The following is a 26,754-nucleotide window of genomic DNA, read 5'->3' as shown; positions in this document are numbered from 1 at the left end:
TCTCCTGTGTCCCCGACGACTGCAGAGAAAGTGATGAACTTTACATTGTCATTTCTCAATGAGTCTAGAATCATTTTGACCCCGAACTAATGGATCTTCGTTGACCCCCAATATCTGAGTCCGTCCCCTAATACTATGAGTCTCCTTGGTGACCCCAATTACTGTTCTTTGACCCTGGGCGCTTCTTGGTGTGTTAAATTATGTTACTGCGCCCTATACTAATAGTCTCTTGACCAGCCTTATTGAGTATGCCTTATCTATCCCTCCAATACTTTACCCCCGTTAACTTACTAATGTAGTCTTGCTGATTACCCCGCTTTTATTTAATTAATTCTGCCTGTGATCTCCCATGATATCTAGATGAGTTCGTCCCGTGCCCCCATTACTTAGTCTTCCTTTACCTTCTATTATTACTTGAAGAGTGTCTGACCCCATATACTTAATGGTGTCCTGTGATCTCCCAGATACTTTCTCTTGAGTTTCCCGCCCGTATTAGTATTGGTTTCTACTGTGTACTCCCTAATTAAGCTATATGGATCTTCTTTGCCCCTATTATGATTGCTTCTTATGCCCTACACTATATTAGGTTTCTTGGACCTCTCTCCTTTTTAAATACTGATCCCTTATGTCTTGTATATATCTTCTTATCCTCGAGATTTTATGAGTTTCTTCGTTCGATCCCTCTTGATATGATCTTATAGTTTTAGTTCTCCTGTGACCTCGATATTATTTGAGTTCCTCTTTAGTTGACCCCTGTTTTTTACTTGGTCTCTTGTTTACCCCTTTCACTTATTACTGAAGTTCGTGACACCATCCCAATTTATCAAAGTTCCTGTGCCTCCCAATTCTAATGTCTTTGCTGTCTCCCCTAATACTAGTCTCCTTGTACCGTCCTATGCTGTGATCAGGTTCAGGATTCTCTCTTCATTATGGATCTGGTGGGGGACTCTCCTTGCGATTGGCATCTTGATAGTTTTCGCTGGGCGATGCTCGGGGGAGAGCGTATCGTATAGTGTTGCTGATATGCATCGAGTTGATTCGAATTTGTTTCTCGTTCTCACCACGATGTAGCTGGGACGAGTTCTAGACAAACTCGTTATGACAAGGGCGGCATCTGAGTAGCGGAGACTAGCGTGCGTAGGTGATCGGTGAAGACGTGAGTAGAGATCCTATGTGGCGGTAGTTCCGCCAAACAGGATCATTCGCGTCCCTTTATCGGCGCTCCGCTCCGTCCCCACAACAAGGTCTTGTCTTTATTTTCTTCTTATCTTTTCCTCACTTGGATTGGGGGACGCTAAGTGTTAACGTTTTTCGCCAGTTTTGTATTCCATCTTGTTTCTTGATCTTCCAATTGTCTTTTATTTATTTATTACTTTTCTACTTGTATTCTCTTCTTCTGATTTCCAACCCATTCAAACTGGTCACTGAACCTATCTAAACACAATACTCTGAAGGTACCAAAGTTGTTATTGCTACTTTTTATTCAGCCCTCTCTATCACTATTCCAGGTTTCTTATTCATATCAGGCATGGTTCTAGGATTTGGACCCTAGCCCAGATAGCTGAAATATACAACTGGCAGAGAGCTGTGAATAAAAACTAATAAGTCAAACACTCACAAAATGAATAAAATAGTCTCAGATTACCCTCTCTACGTCATAATTACGTCACTTTAAAGGGAACTATCCATTTAATATGGGAGCCCTGTGGCACTAGTGACGGTCTGTACTGGGGGGGTGATATTTTAAAGACCACGGGGGCTACAACTAGAGTTGGGGGAGACCGTATATTGTGTGGGTTTGAAGCGGGTCCAGTTGCTGAGTGATTAGGCAGGAGAGATCAGTGGCACAGGTGGGCAGTCTGACACCGCGCTCCTTCATGTCTTGCCCTCCAGTGAGTCGAAAAACCTTTCACATTACTCCTCACTCCTGACACCTGTTTCTCTCCCGTGGCAAGTGCCGGCAGTTTGTGCATGGGGGGGGAGATGAGCAAAGCTTGAGCTCTATTGGCGTGGTGTAGGGGTCCTGTTTCACTGTCCTATAAATCTTACTCATTCACTTTCGGTGGTTGACGGAGATTTGTAGTTCCAGCCCTCGCGTCAGCACACGGTGTAAAACTATAAACTACGCGGGGGGTGGGAATACAATTGTCAACTCTATTCCTCGACCCCCCCGGACTGCCGATACATCAGCCAACCACTCACGCCCCTTGCTTGTAAAGCTGTACAGGTGATCACATGACCTGTGTGTCCCTCCTGCAGTTTGGGAGACACTGATCCCCCCCCAACTCGTTATTCACTATCCCTCACAGACGATGGGCTGAACAATTATAAGGGAAAATTCTTTCTTTTCTTCTTTATAAACAAAAAAGGTATTTTCATTTCCAAACACTTATTTCAGATCCAGATTTTCAGGACTGTTCCCCAGAAACAAACTTATCAAATTACTTTCAGTTTTCCCAATTATTGAATGTTTGTGTCTCGAGTCTTTCAGCGCAGTCACCAGTGAGCTTCACAACGGTACCACTTTCAGACAATTCTTCATACAATTGATACAATAGTTGGATTACATTGTTATACAATAGTTTTCATTGTGTTGATACATTTAGGGTTATACATGAGTTTATACATTATAAAATTAAGTTATACATTTATTGATACATTGGTTGATACTGTGTCTACATTGAGTTATACATTTATTGATACATTTAGTTTATACATTAGTTGATAACAATAGTTATACATTATTATTACAAATATTTGTTTACATGATTATAACAATTAGTTGATACAATTAGTTGATACATTTAGTTTTCATTGAGTTGATACAATTAGTTTGATACAATTATGCTGATACATATAGTTGAATACATGAGTTGTAAATATTAGTACCAATAGTTGTTACATTGAGTGATACATTTAGTTGATAATTAGTTTATACAATTTAGCTCGATCATTAGTGAACATTAGTTGTTACAATAGTGTACATTGGTTATAATCACTTAGTTGATACATGAGTTGATCCATAGTTGATAATGAGTTATATACATTAGTTATACAAGTATTGGTTATAGTGAGTGATACATTTAGTGACTACATTAGTGTTACTTGAGTTGTACAATTAGTTTACATGAGTATTAATACAATTAGTTGATCAAGTAGTTGATACATTAGTGATACAATAGTTTAATTGAGTTATACAATAGTTGAACATTAGTTATCACAATTAGATTGTTACATTAGAGTTGGATTACTATTAGTATACAATTAGTTGATACATCTTAGTTGTGATACATTGAATCGATCATTAGTGTTACATTTATTGATACAATAGTTTGTTTACATGAGTGACATTAGTTTGATACACATTGAGTTACTATAAAATTAGTTGTTACATTGAGTTGATACATTAGCTTGTATCAATTAGTTGGTTAACTGGTTGATACATTTTACGTGATACAAATAGATTGTACATTGAGTCTTATACACTATTGTTCATTAGTTTATACAATTAGTTGATTAAATTAGTTGTTCATGAGTTATACATTGAGTTTCTATTCATTAGTTAGATACAATAGTTTACATTGATTATACATGTGAGTGAACAAATAGTTTACATTGAGTTGATACTTTAGTTATGATACAATTAGTTGTTACCGTATCTGAATCAATGATACAATTATTTTTACATTGTTGATTAAATTTAGTTGATACAATAGTGTTACAGGAATTATATACATAGTTGTTACATTTTTATACAATCTATTATATACAATTATTGTTACATTGATGATACATTTGTGAACATTGAGTGATACGATTAGTTGTACAATTAGTTGTTACATTGAGTGAATACAATGAGGATACATTGAGTATTATACAATTAGTTTATACAATTAGATTTACAATTGATTGTTACATTATTAGATACAATAGTGTTAATGAGTTAACATTATATCATTGAGCTTATACAATTAGTATACAATTATTTTTAATGAGTTCATACATTCTAGTTATACAATAGTATACAATGAGTTGATCTACAATTAGTAGTACATTGAGTGATACATTGAGTTGATACAATAGTTGATCAATATAGTGATTACAAAGTAGTTGAACATTATGATACCATTAGTTATTACATTTAGTTATACATTCGTTGATACAATTAGTTGTTCCATTGCGTTGATCATTAGTTGATACATTGAGTTGATACAATAGTTAGAATTACATTTTATATCCATTGAGTTGATACAATTATTGAATACAATTAGTTTTACATTGACTTGATACATTTAGTGATACAATTAGTGTTAATTTAGTTGACATTTAGTGATACATTGAGTTCACAATTATTGACACATTAGTTGCTACATGATTGATTACATTTAAAGTTGATACAATTATTTACATGAGTGTATACAATTATTTGAGACATTATTGATCATTAGTGTTAACATGAGTTGATACATTTATGATACAATTAGTTTTTAATGATTTGATAACAATTAGTTGACACCCAATTGTTACTACCATGAGTTGAGACATGAGGTGATACATTGAGTGATACCAATTAGATGATACATGAGTTATTTCATTTCTCAGCAGCATCTCTGGCAGTCTCAATAACTTATTGTATCGTCTAACAGCCTGCCTGTAAATTAATCCTAGATTCTGCTCCACAGGCAAAACATAAGAAGGATAAACAAATGTATTTATTTAGACGTTCTACAGGGCGGCGACCCCCCCCTACAGAGCGCCTTCTGCAGAGAACACCTCTATCGGGAGATTAGTGCCACGTAATCAAATCTCCAAACTAGCTCCGTAGAAATGAAATGGCGCACACCGGGGGTTTTTGCCTCACGAGGAAACTTATCGGGCTCTCAGAAAACGAATCTGAATCGCGATTTACATCTGCGGAGCAGTTTGGGAGAATTAAGACGCCCGAAAAGAGAGGTTTGTCACCAGCGCGACTAAATTCCCCAAATCTGACGTTGTCTCTGCCTTTAGAAGGGAAAAATAAAACTTTAAACCCATTGGGAAAAAATAACAAATACAAATGGAACGTAATTAAAAAAAAAAGTCCTTATTCTGGGAACGATCATGAAACACACTGGATGAACTTCCCCTTTAATGTCTCTTGCGCTGATTGATGGTCTCATGTCATGAAGAGGTGACGTGGGTTGAGTTCAGTTGTCCATAAGTTCTTTATACCATTTTAGCAGTCGCGCCACGAATGCTTCGCCCTGTTGTTTTAGTGACCGAGGAACGTCCCTCTCTCTCGTATGGGATCAGTAAACGTTAATGCCCATTCTGGATAAACCACTGATACGAGCTGCTGTAACCCCTGCCTGTCCCCTGATACGAGCTGCGTTAACCCGCCTGCTCTGATAGACATGTACTGTTAACCTGCCTGTCCCTATACGAGTGCAGTTAACCTGCCTGTCACCGATAGGAGCTCGTTTAACCTGCCGTCCCTCATAGGACTGCTGTTAACCCTGCCTGTCACCTGTATGGAGGCTTAACCCTGCCCTGTCCCTGATAGGAGCTGCCTGTTAACCCTGCTGCCCTCGAAGAGCGCCTTTAACCCTGCCTGTCCTGATAGGAGCTGCCTGTAACCCTGCCTTTCACTATAGGGAGTTCCTGTACCCTGGTCCCAGATAGGAGCTGACCTGTTACCTCCCTCGCTTCCCTATAGGAGCTGCACTAGTTTAACCCCTGCCTGTCCTGTAGGGACCTGTCCTGTAACCCCTGCCGTCCCATGATAGGAGCGCCTGTTAACCCCCTGCCTGTCCCTCATAGGAGCCGCCCTGTTAAACCTGCCTGCCCTCAGCAGCGCCTGTTAAACCCTGCCTTCCCTGATCAGCGACTGTAACCCATGCACAATGTCCTGATCGAGCTGCTGTTACGCCCTGCCGTCCCTGATAGACTGACCTCGTTAACCCCCTGCCTGTCCCTGATAGGAGTGCCTCGTTAACCCCTAGCCTGTCCCTTGATAGAGCGTCCTGTCTACCCCTTGCCTGTCCCTCATAGATCTGCCTGTTAACCCGCCAATGTCCCTGATAGAGTTAGCTTTAACCCCTGCCTGTCCCTGATAGGAGCTGCCTGTTAACCCCTGCCTGTCCCTGATAGGAGCTGCCTGTTAACCCCTGCCTGTCCCTGATAGGAGCTGCCTGTTAACCCCTGCCTGTCCCTGATAGGAGCTGCCTGTTAACCCCTGCCTGTCCCTGATAGGAGCTGCCTTGTAACCCCTGCTGCTTCCCTCAATAGAGAGCTGCTGTTACCCCTTGCCGTCCCTGATTAGGAGCTGCTTTAACCCCTGCCTGTCCTGATAGGAGCTGCAGTAACCCCTTGCCTGTCCATCATAGGACTGCTGTAAAACCCCTGCCTGTCCCTCATAGAGCTTAGTGCTTTAACACCGCGTGTCACTGAATATCGGCGCTGCTGTTAACCCCTCCTTGATCCCGATACGAGCTGCTGTTAACACCTGCATGCCCTATAGACAAAGCTGCTGTAACCCCTGCCGTCCCTGATAGAGTTGCTTCTACCCTGCCGTCCCATGATAGAGCCTGCCTGTTAACCCGCCTTATCCCTTCATAGGAGCTGCTGTTACCCCTGCCTGTCCCTGATAGAGTCCTGTTAAAACCCTGCCTGCCCTAGATAGAGCTGCTGTTAAACCCTGCTGTATCCCATGAACGAGTGCCTGTTAACCCCTGCCTGTCCCTTGATAGAGCTGCTGTTAACCCCTGTCCCTATATGAGTTAGGTGTAACCCTGCCTGTCCCTGATAGACGCTGCATCCTGTTAACCCTGCCTTGTCCCTCATTAAGACTGTCCTGTAACCCCTGCCTGCCCTGATGGAGCTGCCTGTTTAACCCTGCTATCCTATAGCTTCGCTTAACCCTGCTGTCCCCTCATTAGAGACATGCTGTTAACCTGCTGTCCCTCATAGGACTAGCCTCTAACCCCTGCCTGTCCCTGATAGGAGTTGCCTGTTACCCCTCGTTCTCTGATAGAGGCTTTAACCCCTGCTGGTCCCTCATAGGAGCTGCCTGTTAACCCCTGCCTGCCCTAATACGGAGCTGCCTGTACCCCTGCCGTCCTCGATAAGTTGCCTGTTAACCCGCTGTCCCTGATAGGAGTTGCCATGTTACCCTGCTGTCCCTGAATAGGAAGCTGCTCGTCTAACCCCTGCACTGTCCCTTCATAGAGCTGCTGTTAACCCCGCCAGTCCTGATATGAAGTGCTGTAACCTGCCTTCCATGATAGAGTGCCTGTTAACCTGCCTGTCCCTCAAGGAGCTCCTGTTAACCCCTGCCTGTCCTATAGGAGTATGACCTTTACCCCTGACCTGTCCCTACATAGAGGTGCCTGTTAACCCGCCTGTCCCTGATAGGAAGTTCCGGTTAACCCTGCCTGTCCTCATAAGGCGCCTGTACCCCTGCCTGTCCCTGATAGGAGCTGCCTGTTAACCCTGCCCTGATCCCCATAGGAAGCTGCCTGTTAACCCCTGCCTTGTACCCATATCAACTAGATCAATGCCTGATTAATAACCCTGCCTGTCCCTTATAGGAGTTGCCTTTAAACCCCTGCCTGTCCCTCGATAGCAGAGCTGCCTGTTATCCACTGCCTTGTCCCTGGTGTGCGTTTGATCCCGGGCAGTGTCAGATCAATAACAAATGAGCTGTTTGTGCAGTTGAGGTACAAGAGTTCAGCCCATTATCACAAGAGGCAGATCCGTTGCAATGTGAACTATCATCTATTCCCACCCCCCAAAACACCAATGTTGCTCTCCCCAGAGTCTGTGGGTGGACGTTGGTTTGATCAGGTTACTTGGAGGGAATAAATGGGGGTGCCGGGATAGGTGCTCACTATATACATGACATTCACCACGAGGCTGCATTTAAAGTGGAACCTATCATGAAATTAAATATAAATTTCCTCAACTGAAAAATAACTTTCAAAACAATACATTAATATTCTGTACTCTCTGAAATAATCAGTTTATCTTCACTATTCCTCTCTTCAGCATCTGTTTCTTCATTCTCTCCTTCATGCAGCAAGTCTGCGTGTCATATTCACGACAGTTAACGTCCCCATAGACACAAAGAATGATTAGCTATTCGAGCAAAATCCGTCACAATACGATCAGTTAGTGGAGATAAATGCACGAACATCTACGATTTTCAACTGACATCTGTCAGAAAACTTGTACTCGAATAGCGTTAAAAAAATCGTTATCAAGTCCACTGCATCGGTATGCTGCAGAGCCAATCAGACTCCCCTCAGCTTCCTCTCCAATTATCCCCTGAAATGATCCTTAGTGCATGGAGACCAATTGTACATTAAAGCTCATATTGATTTAGGGATACACCCGAAGCTCTACTATATTGGATTTAACTCGAACCCGAATCACTTCTCAAGCAATTCAGAATCGACTCTACCAATACCGAATTCTAATTTGCATATGCAATATTAGAATGAAGAGAGAAAAAATTTTTACCTTCTTGTTTGTATAAAAGAATCAGCAAATTTCCCTCCCCACTCACTAATTTGCAATCAAATTATAGATTCGACTGGCCGAATTACCTGCTGTAAAAGATCCGAATCCTGATCAGTGCTTCCCTATTTGAGTAATTCTTGTCTACCATATCATAAATCTTTCCATCTACTGACATGCTTTAGATTCCAATTATCTTAAGGGGCTCTTTTGCCTAGAAGATGTATTAGAGCTCACTCTATTAACTCACCAACAATCAGTTCTATTACATGCAGAATTTGTGCAAAAGCAGTTATTTGTTATAGCTCCTCAAATAACTATCAGTTAACCAAACAAATAACTGCCTTTTCACAAATCCTGCATCATGTGCAGAGACCATGATGCTCTGTGAGTTATAATTAGAGTGACCTTAATACATACTTCTGGCAAAGAGACCCCCTATAAAGATATTATTGGATGTAACTGTCCAGAAAGTAGAAATAATTCGACACCAACTGCTGCAGAAAGAAATAAGAGAAACCAGATGTGAATGAGATAGTGAAGATACTTGATTATTTTCAGAAACAATACAAGATATTTAAGTGCGATTATTTAGTAGACTGTATGAGGAATTCTTACCTACATTTTATTTTCCTGATAGTTACCACATTCAGCCTCTTCTGGCGTCTGCGCGGGCGTTGTTAGTTGTGGCTGCATGCAGTTATGCAGCTTCCACTCTCACATCAGGGAGGATGTTGTGACCACGGTGAATGGGATACCCCCGATGTACCGTGCTCTCCTAGTTTTTTCGACTGACGAGCCAATAAACCCAGCGCGAGTATCAGTACCGGGTTTCCTGTGCACATCGACTTGTCGAGGTCCCATTCGCGTCTCGGGCTTCACTTGACTATCATTCAAGATGAGAAATCACAACTAATATTGATGAGGCCGTCCCCTTTATCCTGTGGTGATGGAGAATAAAGGGAAGCGATCTGTGATTTCTCTCTCTGTTCTTTATCCATTCTAGGCGACTGAACTGGATTCATAACTGGTCCTGGTTCCAGCTGCCGTTGCAGCATGTCGCGAGAGCAATCCATGCTGGTAAATATTCCCGTTCCACTTTGAATCTCTTTACCTCTGCACCCCCCCCCCCGCCCCTCCCAAACTGCATCAAGCCAGCTCTCTAGCTCCCCCTGCTCTCTATCCTATGTCACATGCACTTTCCTGTCAGTCATTGGCAACCGGGCAGGGCCACTATCTGCCAGTCCTGCACTGCACTGAATAGCAGAGACGGCACTTTTACTTTCTTTGTGTAGTCTTCACAGGCACAGTTGATGTCGTCTACTATACTCATACAGAAAGTCAGACTGCTGCCTGTGATGCTACAAGAAGTAATCACTGGTTGCGATGCTACAGGAGTAGACTTGCTCTGGATCTACACGAAGCTAGACCTGCTGTTGCGATGCTACAGAGTAGGACTGCGATTGCATGCTTAACAGAAGTAGACTATGCTGTTGCGAATTAGGATAGTAGACTGCTGAGTGTGATGCTTTACAGGAAGTAGACTGCTGTTCCCAAAAAAGCAATAAGCGAAAGAATAGACATCCTGTGATGCGATCAATACAAGGAAATAGGACCTGCTGCTGGAATGCTACCAGAAGATACTGCTGCTTGAATGCTAAGGAAGTAGGATGCTTGTATGCGATGTTACAGAAGTAGGACTGCTGCTTTATGCACAAGAATAGATGCTGATTGCATCTTACAGGAGTAGATGCTGTTGCATGCCACAGGAATAGACTGTCTGCTGTGATTACAGGAAGTAGACTCTGTTGCATGCCTACAGAGATAGATCTGTTGCGATGTACAGGAGTTAGACGCTGTTGCAGCATACAGGAGTAGACTGCTGTGCGCATGCTACAGGCAAGTAAGACCTGCTGTTGTGATGCTACAGAGAATAGACTGCTGCTGTGAGCTATAGAGAAGGTATAGACATTGACTGCTTGAGCTACAGAAGTAGAATGCTGCGTGTTGATGCTAGAGGAGTAGACTGCATGCTGTGATGATGCTACAGAAGTTAGACTGCTGTTTGAAATGCTACAGGAGATAACTGCTCTTTGTGATGCTACAGCGAAGTAGACGCTGCATTGCATGGCATACAGGAAGTAAACTGCTGTTGCCCGATGCCTATACAGGACATAGACGCTGTTCGATCTTACAGAACTAGACGCTGTTGCATGCATTACAAGAAGTAGACTCTGCTGTGATGCTCAAAGGAATAGACTCTGTGCGATGCTAACAGAAGTATACTGTGTTGCGATGCTACAGCAGTAGACTTCTGTTACATGACTACAGGAAGTAGACTGCTGTTGTGATGCTACAGGAAGTACACGTTGTGTAGTACAGAAAGTGATGCTGTGTATGCTACAGGATAAATTCTCTGTGATGCTACAGGAAGTAGAGCTGTTATGCTAGAGAAGTAACTCTGCTTAGCTACAGGCGAATTAGAACTTGCTTGCTAAGAGCTTTAGATCCCTGTATAGCTACAGGAACACATAGTAGCTGCTTTTTCTACAGGAGAACTGCTTTATGAGCTCACAGGAAGTGACGCTTTGTGTGCTACAGGAAGTAGCTGCTGCACTTTATATACTGCTAAGAATGCGTTGCTCGCCATAAGGGGAGTTATTGTTCAGGCATCCAGCAGACACAGCGCAAATGTGTTGAGTCTGATTAAGTAGGCATGTGTAGATCATTACATGTGATAAGAGAGAAGAAATAGTTGCCTCTCCACTCACTGGGATATTACTCAGTGTAAGCAGAGATCCTAACTTACTGCCAGTATTGGAAAACTTTCACATGTAACTTTCAAAACTAGACCTTGCCTGTGCAAAAATTTAATACCTTCCACCGAGACTCTCTACCCCAAAAAGCCTTATACCTCCCTCTCACTCCCACAGGACCATCTTCCTTCCGACACAACACGCTGCTCCCTAACGACACGAATGCCCAGTACAAACAGCGGGCCCTAGCTCACGGAGAAGATCAAGTCCACTGCACACCCAGGCAACCAGGAATCACGGCCACACGAGTGAGTATTCAGCTGAACCCACTAGGGAGCTCTGGCTCTTTCCTCCAGCGCTGCTGCTTTCTCTGTGATATATATTGTATTTACATTATACTGTATATATATTATATATACATTACACTGGCGCTATATATATAATATACATCTATACTGCCCATACATATACTATATACATATTATACCTGGCGCTACATATATATAAATATACATTCACACTGGCAATATAATATCTCAATATACATATATCGTGCGCAGTATATACATTAATATACATTACACTGGCTCTATAATCTACATATACAACATGCGCTATATAACATTTACTACATTATAGTTGGCGCTATATATTAAAATACATTACATGGCTCATATTATAATTACATAACATTTATATGGCGCTATTATAATATCATATATACTAATATTACGTCCTATATTATATCTACTGCGCACTTATATATATATACATTATACTGGCGCTATATATTATATATACATCTATACCGTGCTCATAGTATATATTATTATACATTATACTGGCCTTATCATAATATACTAGTTACATCTATACCTGGCGCTAATATATTAAAACACATATTACTGGCGCTATATATTTAATACATATACCACTGGCACCATATATATTATATAACATTTATGGCACCTTATATATATCTATATATAACATTATACTGGCGCATTATTAAATATACATACATGGGCATAAATACATCATAACATTCATAGTTGCCTCATATATAATTAATATAACATTAACCGCCAATATATTAAGTTACTACATTATAGATGCGCTTAATATCATATCATACATTATCCTGTCGACTATATATTCCTAAACATATATACTGCGCTACAATACATCTATATGATACATTATACTGCATGTTATATATCATATATCACTACTGGCCGCTACATATATAATATACATATATACTGCACCTATATATTATATTCGCACTAACTGGTGCTAAATTTATATGCATATATACTTGCACTATATATTAATATATGCACTATACTGCGTGCTATATATATATATACATATACTGCAACTCTTCAATCTCTTATATACAACTATACTGTGCTATATAATATATATGCACTATACGTCTATTTAATATATATACATATATACTGCGCTAATATATTATAATACATTAATATTAACTGGCGCTACTATATCTAATATACATTATACTGGCGCTATATTTATATATTACATCTTAACTGTCAGCTAATATTATCTATATATACTTAAACTCGCCGCTATAAATATATTACATCATATACTGCACTATATAATTTAATATACATCTATAACTGGCCTACTTATCATAATTCACATCTATACCTAGGCGTCATATTATCAGCTCTAGATTGACCAAAAAGGTCCTTTGGCTAATGGCTATTACTTGTTATATATTGGGGCGCGTCTCCTCTGCTTCTTTTTTTTCTTTTCTTTTTCTTTTCTCTTCACATCCAGCAGGTTTAACTTTCCCTTTGTGTTACAGCTCTGGATCGACGTTTACGGGGCCCCACCTCTGTCACCCCAACAACAAGAAGAAGAGGACTTTTTTGCTTCTCATTCGGAGGTATTGGGAGAAACACCATAAGGGTCACCTACAACCTCTCACCCCCTCTGTATAAAGTCTGCAGATGCTGCTCGCTAGGCATGCTGGGAGCATTAGTCCAACTCTGTTCTTAAAGCAACAGTGTTCAATAAAATGTTTCCTCAGCTCTTCTCTATACACCAGCCCCCCAGTTCTTTGCGGGGTGGGCACTGTTAAATCCTTCTCTAGCGCCATACAGTGAGTAAATGTCAGGCTTCTCATTGGATCATCATCGTGCATACGTCATTTATATAATGGGAGGTTTATGTGCCCTTTAATTGATTATCAATGACCAAATTTCATTTTTTTCATCATCGTCTCTTCTCCCAGCAGGTTAATAACACGGCCCAAGGCGCAGCCCCCCAAGTAGAGGAGACCCCTTTAACCATCAGTAACAAAGAAGGTAAATATCAGCCTCTCCCCCGTTGGTCGGCCCGTGACATTATCGGGGGTGCAGCAAGCAAATATAGGGGTGAACAGCTTCACTGCGGGTTTATCCTCTCTGTAGTCAGAACTGCCTGTGCACGGGGGGTGCATTACGTACCACTAAGACTTGTGTGTTCCTTTAGCAGGTGAGCCAGACGTTGGTCCCAGTGTCGACTATCTCAGCATGTCTCCCAAAGCCTCATTAGGTAATTCACGTATTTATTTCTTGCTTTTCTTTCAGTTTACCCACAATTCCAAAGGGCAGTGGTTAACCCTTAGAGCCCGGTGCTGCTGATATAATGTATGTGATGCATGTAAAGCCGACTGTACAGCAGATATGAGCTGCTAGTCGACAGTTAGTGTCCATTCCTGGGGGCAGCCCTTGCAGCTCCCTCGATTAAAGGGAAAGTAAACTAACAAGATGCCGCCTGTTCTTTTATCTTTCATGTTGCAGCTGGTTCAGAGAATCTGATATCCGCAGGGAACCCTCCTGCCAGAGGTGATTCTCCATTTTGCACTGTGATTATTCCGCTCTTTTACCTTTTGTCACACTTTGCATTATGGGAAATATTACTCTGCTTTAGCCCCGCCTCGTCCTTTCCTGCTGCACAAGCACTAGTCCTGCAGCACATAAATCAGGGTTCAATGTTGCTCGTCGATTCATGGGAGTCTGGTAGGAAGACCATGAATTTGTAGTGACACCCACTGGGTGGGGGGTGTATGTCTGTCCCACAACTGAGGTGCAAGGTTTTTAACCTCCAGGCAGACAAACTGCTTATTGGTCCGGCTGATACAGGGAAATAGGTCTGGTAGGTAAAATTCTCTTTACTTGCTTCTGGGCTGCTCTCTTTCCTATGGTCACACAAGGGGTGGTATTTAAACGCTTTCCTAGGGGGACCTCATACAAATGAATCATTCCTGATCATCAAGCCCCGCCCACTCCTCCACTGAACCATGGGTAGGAGAGCAGCTAAACAGTTAGTATTGGGGCTGATTCACTTAACCAGAGGCATGGGGAGGAGAGCAGCCCAAGAAATGCATCAGAGATCTGTACATGGGTAAGTACTGGGCACAATGTAGATCCTTTTACCCAGGGACATTCACCCAAGGTGCATTTCTGATTGAACCCCATGTTCTGGATGTTTTAGGGTGCAACACCCCCCTGACGATTCTTGCTAAATTCTGCTCCTTCCGTTTCCTTCCTTGGAAACCAATAGTTGATTGAGACGTTCCTGTTGGCCGACCGCTCCTTCTGGTCTGATCTTAGTGTTAATTATCCCTGCGCAGTCTATGTCCCCCCCCCTCTCCCCATAGCAACCAGTAAATGCTGCATGCTGATTGGTTGCTATTGGTCACTGCACCTTTTATTACTTAACCCTGTATGTCTCGCTGCTGCTGTGACATTTATTTGAAGAGACTCGGGCTAGCGGCAAGTAATGCTCAGACCCGTGGCACCCGCTCTTCGTTAGCCAATTGTGAAGGAATGAGAGCTCTGTAATTCACGCTTCCCATAATGCACGGCTGAGCAACACACATGCCTCCCACACAACCCCCAGGCATTAACCAGCGCTGTGTTCCCTTGCAGAATCCGTCTCTGTTTTAAAGAAGAAATCTACTGCCGCCAAGAAAGGGGTGAGACACTGATTATATTTTCTCTTCTTTTAACTTCCCCTTTAAATGGATACTGTCATGGGAAAACCTGTTTTCAGTTAATAGTGCGGCTCCAGGAGAATTCTGCACTGAAATCCATTTCTCAAAAGAGCAAACAGATTTTTTTATATTTTATTTTGAAATCTGACATGGGGCTAGACATATTGTCAGTTTCTCAGCTGCCCCCAGTCATGTGACTCTGATAAATTTCAATCACTCTTTACTGCTGTACTGCAAGTTGGAGTGATATCCCCCCCAGCAGCCTAACAACAGAACAATGGGAAGATAACCAGATAGCAGCTCCCTAACACAAGATAACAGCTGCCTGGTAGATCTAAGAACAACACTCAATAGTAAAATCCAGGTCCCACTGAAGACACATTCAAGTTTAAACATTGAGTAGGCGAAACAACAAGGCTGCCACAGAAGCCAGTTCCTCTAAGTGCTTGGCTCTTTCTGAAATCACATGACCAGGCAAAATGAGCTGAGATGCACCTACACACCAATATTACAACTAAATACACTTGCTGCTTCAGGAATGACATTTTATATTGTACAGTGAATTATTTGAGGTATAAACCTGTGTCATTTAGGAATAAAAACATCATAAAAAATCATGACAGAATCCCTTTAACTTCCCCTTGCTTTCTAAGTGCTAAGCTGTGTCCCTATAGGAGCATATAGAGACACATATATATATAAATTCTTCCATTATGGCCTGGGCATTGTTGATAGGAGCCAATAGCTGGACTAGGAAGTGTCTATACTTTATGTACTGGGCCGAACCAAACGGATCTGATTTGCTCCCCAGCTCGGTGCCAAGAAAGGGGGCCTGGGGGCCCAGAAAGTGAGCAGCAAGAGCTTCAGTGAGATGGAAAAACACGCACAGGCGGTGGATAAGCAGAATGAGCAGGAGGCGGTGACCACAACCAAAAAGGAGGAGGAGCCTGTGTGAGTATCATTAGCCGCCCAACTGTATAAAGCCAACAGGTCAGGGGCTCGTGTATCTTGGTGTGACCCCCGTTTTGCCCCTGGTCTGCCGTTGTGGTGCCATAAAGCAGCCCCTGCCCATAGGGCAGGGCTTGATCAAGGGAAACACCCAATAGGGTGTTGTATAGGGTTCACTGCGAGAGGGAGGCTTTTGTGGGGCAAATGAGTTGCTATAGATACCCCAGTAACCACCTCCCTCTCTCACCCCAGGGTCACGTCCCTACGTCTCGCCTACAAACAACTGGAAATCCAGAAGCAAAAGGATGACGAGAAGCTGAAGAATTTGCCCCCTAAGAAAGCAGCCGAGGCAGAGCGTCTGGGAATGGGCTTTGGCACCCGCAGGTAGCGCCTCCTTTTATACTCACCCAGCACCCGTGTTCATGGCACCCGCAGGTAGCGCCTCCTTTTATACTCACCCAGCACCCGTGTTCATGCGTGAAAACCAGACAGACGGGGGATCTCGGGGCTCATCCAGTTTAAAGGGTCATGGGAAAATATGTTTTTTTTAAAAAAACACATCAGTTGCTCCAGCAGAATTCTGCACTGAAATCCATTTCTCAAAAGAGCTTGGACTGATATCACCCCCTCCCCCAGCAGCCAAACAACAGAACAATGGGAAGGTAACCAGATAGCAGCTCCCTAACACAAGATAACAGCTGCCTGGTAGATCTAAGAACAACACTCAATAGTAAAATCCAGGTCCCACTGAGACACATTCAGTTACATTGAGAAGGAAAAACAGCAGCCTGCCAGAAAGCAGTTCCATCCAGTGGCGGAACTACCGGGGGAGCGGGGGTGCGAGTGGGCCAGGGCCCGCACCCCCTCAGGGCCCCCTGGCAGTCCGTTCACTGCTGAAAATTCGGCCGTACGGAGGGGGGGGGGGCCGGCTGCGCGTCATGCACCAGGGCCCGCCCCCCTCTAGGATCGCTTCTGGTTCCATCCTAAAGTGCTGGCTCTTTCTGAAATCACATGACCAGGCAAAATGAGCTGAGATGCACCTACACACCAATATTACAACTAAATACACTTGCTGCTTCAGGAATGTCATTTTGGAAGAATGAAAATTTGGGAGAGATAAGGAAGGGTCGGCTGATACAAAGCAGCTACAATAGTTACACCCCCCTATGTTTGTATCCTCAGTGGTATCTCCCACTCGGTGCTCTCGGAAATGAAGACAATCGAGCAGGAGGCCCCAAAGAACGTGAAGGCCAAAAAGCTGTATCAGCAGGAGGAGCCTGAGGATTTGTATTTCAGCGCCCCCCGATCACGGTGAGACCCCTGTGTTCCTGGCACTGCCCGAGAGAGGCAAAGAGCAGTCACTGATGAGCAATTCTTTGTATTCACCGCTAAATTCACTCTCACTCTACCTCTCCCTGCTTTACTCTGTTACTCAGGTACCGAGAGGACCCCCCAGAACCTCTCATCAGTTCCTTCTTAAATTGGGAGGAACAATCTGATGATTATTGGAAAAACGACAAAACCAGCGCTGACCCAGACGTGTCCTTGACTTCAAAGACCACAAGTTACAACGACAGGTTAATTTCTTTCTATTTCTCATTGTCTGAGAACTTAATATGGGGGGGGCTAGAATCACATTTTCCTATTGAATTCTGCCTGATACTGTGGAAGATTGACGCTATCTCTCTGTACAGACTATGAGCAAACTTAGGGACTGTTCCTGCTGAATTGTGCTTAGTACAGGGAATACCTATACTGCCATAGTTTTATGGGATCTCTCTGTACAGACTATGAGCAAACTTAGGGGCTGTTCCTGCTGAATTGTGCTTAGTACAGGGGAATACCTATGTGCCATAGTTTTATGGGATCTCTCTGTACAGACTATGAGCAAACTTAGGGCCTGTTCCTTCTGAATTGTGCTTAGTACAGGGAATACCTATGTACCATAGTTTTATGGGATCTCTCTGTACAGACTATGAGCAAACTTAGGGGACTGTTCCTGCTGAATTGTGCTTTAGTACAGGGAATACCTATGTGCCATAGTTTTATGGGATCTCTCTGTACAGACTATGAGCAAACTTAGGGGCTGTTCCTGCTGAATTGTGCTTAGTACAGGGAATACCTATGTGCCATAGTTTTATGGGATCTCTCTGTACAGACTATGAGCAAACTTAGGGCCTGTTCCTTCTGAATTGTGCTTAGTACAGGGAATACCTATGTACCATAGTTTTATGGGATCTCTCTGTACAGACTATGAGCAAACTTAGGGACTGTTCCTGCTGAATTGTGCTTAGTACAGGGAATACCTATGTACCATAGTTTTATGGGATCTCTCTGTACAGACTATGAGCAAACTTAGGGACTGTTCCTGCTGAATTGTGCTTAGTACAGGGGATACCTATGTGCCATAGTTTTATGGGATCTCTCTGTACAGACTATGAGCAAACTTAGGGACTGTTCCTGCTGAATTGTGCTTAGTACAGGGGAATACCTATGCTGCCATAGTTTTATGGGATCTCTCTGTACAGACTATGAGCAAACTTAGGGACTGTTCCTGCTGAATTGTGCTTAGTACAGGGGAATACCTATGCTGCCATAGTTTTATGGGATCTCTCTGTACAGACTATGAGCAAACTTAGGGGCTGTTCCTGCTGAATTGTGCTTAGTACAGGGGATACCTATGCTGCCATTATGGGATGACATTATTTATGCATTGGATGGATAACTGTATAACGGGGCTGATAGTTTTGTCCCTCGTACTTCTCTCTTACAGACCCGCAACTCGGCGTAAACATGACGTAGAACCTGTGCCAACCACAGATGATGCCCAGAAAAAGTTTGGGAATGCCAAGGCTATATCATCCGACATGTTTTTTGGGAAGCAGGATAATGCTGATGTAAGTCCCCTTTGTTTTTTCTTATGTTTGCTTTTCTTGCTAATTCTCGGGGAATCATGGGATTTGTAGTTCTCACTGTCCTGAGACATACATTCCAGTTCCCTCCCCATATAAAAGCTTTTGCATAGTCCCTGCACTGGAAGGGAGAACAGAGACAAATTCTCTGAGTTGTATATGAAGCATCTCCTCTATGTGTTCTGCCCTTTGCAGTATGAGACCAGGTCTCGCCTGGAAAGACTCTCAGGAAACTCATCCATTAGTTCAGCCGACCTGTTTGATGAGCACAAGAAAGACCCCGCGGGTGAGTAAGCGAAGACCCCACTCCCCATTCTTATGGCCAGAGTCTGTGCTGCAATGTGACTTAAACCCCTCACTTGTGCCTCTGTAAAGGAAACTACAACCTGACGCGGGTGCTCCCCTCAGCCCCAGATATGGGCAACTTCAAGCAGGGAGTCAAGTCAGTTGCCGGGAGACTCTCCGTTCTTGCCAACGGGGTCATGACAACCATTCAGGTAAGTGCCCAAATCACAGATTGTCTTTCCTCTACTTCCTTCCTCTTATTTCTTCCTTCCTAACCCTTTTCCTCCCTTCCTCCTCTTCTTTCTTTCTTTTTTCCCTCCTTTTTTTCCTCCTCTTCTGTCTTTATCATCTTCTTTCTGTCCTCCTCTTTTATTTCATCCTCTTCTTTCTTTCCTCCTTTTCTGTCCTCCTCTTCTTTCCTCCCTCCCTGTTCTTTCTTTCTTTCCTCCTCTTGTTTCAATATTTTTCTTTCCTTCCTCTTCTTTCTTTGCTCCTTTTCTGCCCTGTTCGCCTCTTCTTTCTCTTTCTTCCATCCTCTTTTTCTTTCCTCCCTCTCCTTTCTGTCCTCCTCTCTTTCATCCTCTTCTTTATTTCTTTTCTCCTCTTCTTTCTATATTTTTCTTTCTTTTCTTCTCTTTCTTTCCTCCTCTTCTTTCCTCTCTCCCTCTTCATTCTGTCCTCCTTCTTTCTTTCCTCCCTCCCTGTACTTTCTTTCTTGTTTCAATATTTTTCTTTCCTCCCCTTTCTTTCTTTCCTCCTCTTTATGTCTGGAGACTTTATAGTAACGGATGCAGTTTTTTTTCTTCCCAGGACCGATACGGATCTTAACATGAGGAGAGCCCCACAATGGCAGAGGCTGCCTGAACCCCCACATCACTCTGATCTCCCCTTTCCTCTCTCTGTTTATTCCTTTATTCATCCTCCACAAATCATATCCAGCTGGTACATTGGTCCCTTATAGACTTTGCAGCACCAAAGAAAAAGCCCCCCCCCATCCTCTCCCCAATGTTAGTGGCTGTGCAGCCTCCTCAGAGACTCAGGTACAGACAGAAATAAATAACTTCTAATGAACATTATTTCTAGAACTAGAGAGAATTCCTGTGTTGGTCCATTTGCCTTATAGGGTCGCTCATTATTACGCGGGGGGTGAGATCTCCCCCCCCCCCAGTCCCCCCTGACCCACCTCTCATGCTCGGCTTGTCTCTCCTAAAGAAAATTCTACTTTTTTGCACCTTATTGGAGAGCGGGAGCACAATAGGGAATTGGGAGCTGGGGGGGGGGGTTCTTTGTATCATTAAATCTCTGCACATTCCATGAGTTGCTTCTCACTTATCCTTCCTCTTGCATGGGGGGGGCACTAGCTTTGCACTGTGTGTTATAGATCATTAGTGGGCCCCAAAACTTTGGGAATATAATTCATTTATATTGAACCTCAGTAACCCCCCCCCCCAGGTTCCTCCATAGTTTCCCTTGGCATCACCCTCGTCATTGGGGCCTTAATTGTGTTGCTGGACAATCAGAAGTGTCTGCGTCTCAATCTGTAGACCAGGTGCCTAAATTGTGCCTCCCCTCAAGCTGCAAAGGCTGTTGGGAGTTGACGTTCTACAATTGATATGGCTGCCATGTTTGTACTTGTTTTAAGAGGAGGGCGTTTGCAATTAATGTACCCCAATATTTATAGGAATGGAACTATATGTATATATTCACACATACAGGCAAACATAGGATCTGTTATCCACAATGGGGCCTGTAAGGCAGATTTCCAGATAACGGATCCCATTCACATATATAGGAGACTGATCTATATGCAAAGTTTGAAACTAGAATATAAATGTACTTGAAAAGAAATATATTTGCTCGTTTTGTTTGGGGAATCCGGTTTCTATGGTTACAAGGACAACTTGCTGTGTTTTAGACAGCATTTTTGTGCATTGTCAGACTTCATTTTGTTTGGGGGAGGGAAATCTTTTTTTTTTTTATGTGTGGTCATGTCCTGTACGTTTGGGTTGTTCCTCTGACAATGCTGACGCCATCTTTGTATCAATTTGAATTCTGTATTAAAGATTAGATTACAACCTCCTGGCTCAGCTCTGTGTATTGGTGTTGTACGTGGCCTTTACGCTGCCATCGAGTCTACACAATGGAGCTTCATGGGAAGAGCAGGTCCACTTCCCCTCAGTTGGCAGCTGCAAATCCACAGAACCAAAAAGCGCCACCTAGTGATTAACTGCAACTGCAATAAGCTCTGAATGAAGCGACCCCCAGGAACGGCCGACCTCTTGTGTTTATTAGTGACATTCATCATGTGAGTGCTACAAGGCGCAGTTTCTTTTCTTTTTCCTTCCTTTCCTACCTCTCTTTTTAATGTCTTCCTTTATTCCTTCCCTTCCTCCCTCTTTTATATGTCTTCCTTTACTCTTTCCCTTCCTCCCTCTTCTTTCTGTCTTCCTTTATTCCTTCCCTTCCTCCCTCTTTTATATGTCTTCCTTTATTCCTTCCTTTCCTCCCTCTTATTTCTGTCTTCCTTTATTCCTTCCTTTCCTTCCCTCTTCTTTCTGTCTTCCTTTATTCCTTCCCTCTTATTTCTGTCTTCCTTTATTCCTTCCTTTCCTCCCTCTTTTATATGTCTTCCTTTATTCCTTCCTTTCCTTCCCTCTTCTTTCTGTCTTCCTTTATTCCTTCCCTCTTCTTTGTCTTCCTTTATTCCTTCCTTCTTCTTTTCTGCCCTCCTTTTTCCTTCTATCTTTATCTTTTCCTTCTTTCACCCTTTCTTCTTCCTTTCTGTCTCTCTCTTCATTCCTTCCTCCTTCTTTTGTGTATTCCTCTTTTTCCTTCCGTCTTCCTCTTTGTTGTCCTCCTCTTTTTCCTCTCCTTTGTTCTTTTCTTTTTCCTTCTGTCTTTCATCTCCTCCACTTTTTCACTTTTACACGATTAAGGTATTAAAAGGCTGTTGGTATTAATACTCATGAGCCGGGGGGGGGGGAGTCTGATTGCAGTTTAGAGGAAGGATTTTCCCTATTCCTCCGGTATAAAGTGCAGTAAGAATATTAACCTATTATCAGCCTAAACTACTATGTTAACGTGTAAGTTCTGCTTCCTACGTACTTACCAATTCACAATATGGATATTAATAAGCACAGAGGGAGCGTCTCAATCTTGTAAGTTACGCCCCAATCACGGTGGAAAAAAAGGCAAATCCGTATAAAAAAAAAAAAAACCTGGAAGAAAGAATGGGTTTAATTCCAATGATAAAATCAGAGGAAAAGTTCAAAACAAAAAACTAAATCACAGACCCAAAAACATTCAGATCCTGTTCTGTAGAAATAATAAAGGGCAAGTTCTATTTCCTACACATAGAAAATAGGAGGTGTTACAGAAAAACATGACAGATATAGGGCAAGATGGAGACACATTATAAGAGTTGCCCATCCCAACCCCAAACTTTACTTACTGATAATCATGTGTAAACCCTGAAGTCGGGCTGTGATGGGGTAACCAGGCACTTGGAGGTAACAATTTGCATTACCATATACTCAAATGAGGAAATTCTGTTTAAAGAAGTCGCTGAATAAATTGGAACCTGTTACAGTGGCACTGAAGATTGGAGGAGCAAAAGAAACCCCTAAATTATTAGCATCAGGACCCCCAGCATCTAATCTACCTCTCACTCTATATTACAGGCAGTCCCTCTCCCTGCCCAATGTGAAAGAGCATTTGCATCCATTCTAACAAGCTCTACTGTCCTTCATTATATTAAATGGACCAACCCATGGCTCAGCATTGACCATCGGTGATCAAATAAAATTATGGCTGACGATGGAATGACATTTACGGACAGGAGAGGGGAATACACAGAAGAATCTAGAGACTGAAGATATAAATAGTGATAGGAACACACACACAAGCATTGGCCGCTCACATAACACATTCCAGGGGTAAGTGGCCTCCCATCAGTAGGGCAGGAATGTTGAGAGAACCAGTGTCCCTGGATAAGTCACAGACCAGCAACTCTCTCACCGTTATGTTGGCACTGAGCTCTGCATGTGGCTTCCCTAGCAATAAGTAGGCTCCGAAATCTATAACGATGATGAAGATGGAAGCTCTCATGTACGGCACAATCCCCATGAAAACGATCATCATCTTCTCAGCTGCCGTCATCTTCAGAGAACCTGCAGGCATGAGAGCGACTCATGAGAAAATGGCGGCAGGCACGGAGAAAGTGGTTTTCCTAAACACAGTGTTGTGGCTACTATAATGACTACTGAATGGGTAAATTAGTGACTGACTAGTTAAGTGACTGGTAGTTATAGCCGTAAGTGGAATGTGCCTTAGTTATTGAGAGGCAGATAATTATAATGAGTGGTGGGTCACTAGGCATAGAGTGGTCTGTACTATAGTGAATGAGTGGGGTGGAGGATGTTACTGAAATACATTGGGACTCACTAGGTGAGATGTAGAGAGATTGATCCTTCATGTTCAGGGGTAACGGAGAGGGAGCACCAGTCTCACCCTCAGCTCATTCAGCTTCATAAAGTTCTTTGTAATGTAGGAATTATCATGTTTATCAGTCAGGAGAGAATTCCTAAGATACAGCGCCAGCCTGTAGATCAAAGAGAAACCCCAATAGACAGGGTGTTTCTTTAAGTAACATTATAGGAGTGAGGGAAGGAGAAAGGGAATGAAAGCTACAATACAACTAACATGATTCGCTGCACATATATATATATCCCATACTCACTGTCACCCCCTACAGAACTGGGCACATACTCATGGGAAAGGGAAGACAGAACTCAATCAGAACAAACAGGGAGAACAGAGAGATTGGACCTATGGAAAAAAGGAGTAAAGGCAGAAGAAGAGCACAAAGTACTGGGCCAGTCCAATAATCTCAAGGTAAAGCTCTATATACTGACGTTAATTTCCTCCATAATCTGGTCAGCCACATTGATCACATCGGTGGTGCTGGTATGAAAGTCATAAATGACAGTGATATTAAACGGGAATTGCTCCTTGAACTTGTTAAGGACAGATTTGACCTCTGCAAGAAAAGGCCAGAAATCAGCATTATGCTATAGAACGAGGACTGGATCATTTAATCACACACACAACATGGACTTCCCGTGGCCCCAATGTAAAGACTACGGGGCTATGTAATAACACAACGTTTCCACCCACCAACCAAATCCGTGTCACTTTGTCCTTCAGTCGACTGACGTGAGTCTGAACAAAGTCAGGGCCTTGGAACTGCTGGAATAGACAAGAGTTGATATACTAATCTTCTCTATTGAACTCCTGTGTATTACCTTGCTTATTCTCGACTCTCTGCTGCATATCCTGACTTCGGCCTGCCTATTGTTCCTGCTGTTTTGCTGCCTGCCCTTGAACTCGGATTTGGTTTGACTACGCCTCTCTCTTACTCCCCGGTACCTCGATCCTGGTTAGCCTCACTGGCTTCTCTCCACTCATGGCTCCTTCTGTATCATCCCCAGGTGGGTTCAGTGTTGTGTGAGCCGCTTGTGGGTCCTTATCGTCTAGAAGAGATCCATCATCTAATGCTCCAGTAAACCTGACAGACCCGAAGCCGCGAAAAAGGAGCCAAAGCTAAAGACCCAAAGCCAAGAAAGGAGCCAAAGTTGAAGACTCAAAGCCACAAAAAGACCCGAAGTTTAAATCCTGAAGCCACAAAAAGACCCAAAGTTAAGCTCCTGAAGCCACAAAAAGACCCAAAGTTGAACTCCTGAAACCACAAAAAGACCCAAAGTTGAACTCCTGAAGCCAAGAAAAAAAAACCAAAGTTGAACTCATGAAGCTGCAAAAAGACCTGATGTTCAACTCTTGATGCCGCAAAATGACCCAAAGCCACAAAAAGAGCCGAAGCTGCGAAAAGATCTCAAGCCACAAAAAGACCCGAAGCCAAGAAAAGAGCCAAAGCTGAAGACCCGAAACCCGAAGCCACAAGGAGCCGAAGCTGAAGAAGAACCTACGGCAAGTTCCACTGAACACCAATTTTTTTTAATTTTATTAAACCCCTGGCCACCAATTTTGTTTTTAAAATATTCTATGGGGCCCTTGACCACCAATGTTTCTTTTTTAACTTTTATGGGGGACCCTGGCCGCCAAAGTTTTGTTTTTTTAAAAATTTATAGGGGGGCCCTGGCTACCAATTTCTGGAAACATTTCTTGCTCAGGTTGTCTAACTCCTCATTGCAGCCTTCTGATCATCCACATTACTGTATTGTCTCACTAGTTACTAGATTTCTGACACTGCCCCTCAGACAACAATGTTTTCAGCCGAACAGACACCCCTCCACGTCTGCCAATCCCCTTCACTTTAAGTTCAACCAATGGAAAGTAGGGATGTCCAAGACTCAGCCGATCACTAGGGTTTGGATTCAATATTTGCCCAAATCTTTTGCAGAAGACTCTTGCCTTTGTCGGGTGCTAGTTGCGTTCCTAGGCAAAAAATCGGACACCCCGGATGAATATGGCAGAAAAGGATGACTATTCCCCCCTGTATTAAGGTACAAGAAAAGAAATACTTTATTGTCCTCTGTATACAAAGCACACTGGGAAATGAGGACAGGCAGCATAGAAAATAGACATTATTTCTCTCCAGTGTTTGTGGTTACAAAATATCTGCACATCAAATATCTGCTGAACAGAAGTGGTTAATTATAAAATCTGATAAGACTGGATATAGAGCAGAGCCGCGCGGATTCTTAGCATTTTGCCGACAGACTCGCAGCTACCAAAGTATAACGACATGGATAACAAGAAAATGATCTTAAATTTTGTATTGGAATTAGCTCCAATTATAGAACGCAGTTGTCTGATTAGAAAGAGAAGCTATGTCTCTGTTTTAATTGGATTATCAGGTTAAAGGAGAACTAATAATCAACCAAGAATTAGCCTCAATATGCCACACACTAGAAGGGTCATTTCCAGAACAGAATGCTGTGTGTGCAAAGTGATATAAAAGGGCACCATTTTTTTTGCACACTTGTGTTCTGCTGTCTGTGAATGACATAGGCTTCTGCTCACAGACAGGGAACTGTTAAATCATTAATGTTATAAGTCTGCTGAAACATTGGCTGGTTAGTTTCATCTATAATACAGCCACATTCATTCAATTTGTTCTCCTTTAAAGGGGAACTATACAGAAAAAATGTAATATAAGCTTCCTCGTACAGAAGTAAGAAACTTTCTAAATACAATCAATTAAAAATGCTGCGTTGTTGCTGAAATAATCGAGTTTATCTTCACTGTCCCTCTCTCAGCATCTGTTTCTCTTCATTCTCTCTTCATGCGGCAGTTGGGTGTCCGATAATCAATATATCTTATA

General features: G+C 42.8%; 1 protein-coding gene across 1 annotated transcript; it reads left to right on the top strand.

Moving 5' to 3' along the window:
- Positions 1-1,185: 1,185 nt before the first annotated feature.
- Positions 1,186-21,487, top strand: arfgap3.S (ADP ribosylation factor GTPase activating protein 3 S homeolog; the record flags this gene model as incomplete). Its single annotated transcript, NM_001086858.1, is given in 39 exon segments — positions 1,186-1,187; positions 1,190-1,200; positions 1,203-1,220; positions 1,223-1,236; positions 1,239-1,246; positions 9,279-9,317; positions 9,320-9,326; positions 9,329-9,336; positions 9,339-9,359; positions 9,361-9,363; positions 9,366-9,389; positions 9,500-9,501; positions 9,504-9,519; positions 9,521-9,542; positions 9,544-9,548; positions 9,551-9,561; positions 9,564-9,569; positions 9,571-9,574; positions 11,430-11,438; positions 11,440-11,445; positions 11,448-11,453; positions 11,456-11,460; positions 11,463-11,485; positions 11,487-11,520; positions 11,522-11,553; position 13,089; positions 13,091-13,173; positions 13,522-13,594; positions 13,761-13,823; positions 15,203-15,249; positions 16,079-16,218; positions 16,468-16,599; positions 17,398-17,526; positions 17,652-17,792; positions 18,989-19,112; positions 19,323-19,413; positions 19,503-19,624; positions 20,223-20,251; positions 20,279-21,487. Coding segments are annotated over 38 exon segments (1,500 nt in total), but the record flags the coding sequence as incomplete, so codon positions are not given.
- Positions 21,488-26,754: the final 5,267 nt, after the last annotated feature.

This window comes from Xenopus laevis, chromosome 3S (assembly GCF_017654675.1).
Source record: "Xenopus laevis strain J_2021 chromosome 3S, Xenopus_laevis_v10.1, whole genome shotgun sequence".
Classification (NCBI taxonomy): domain Eukaryota; kingdom Metazoa; phylum Chordata; class Amphibia; order Anura; family Pipidae; genus Xenopus; species Xenopus laevis.
This window is presented reverse-complemented; position numbering and strand designations above follow the sequence as displayed.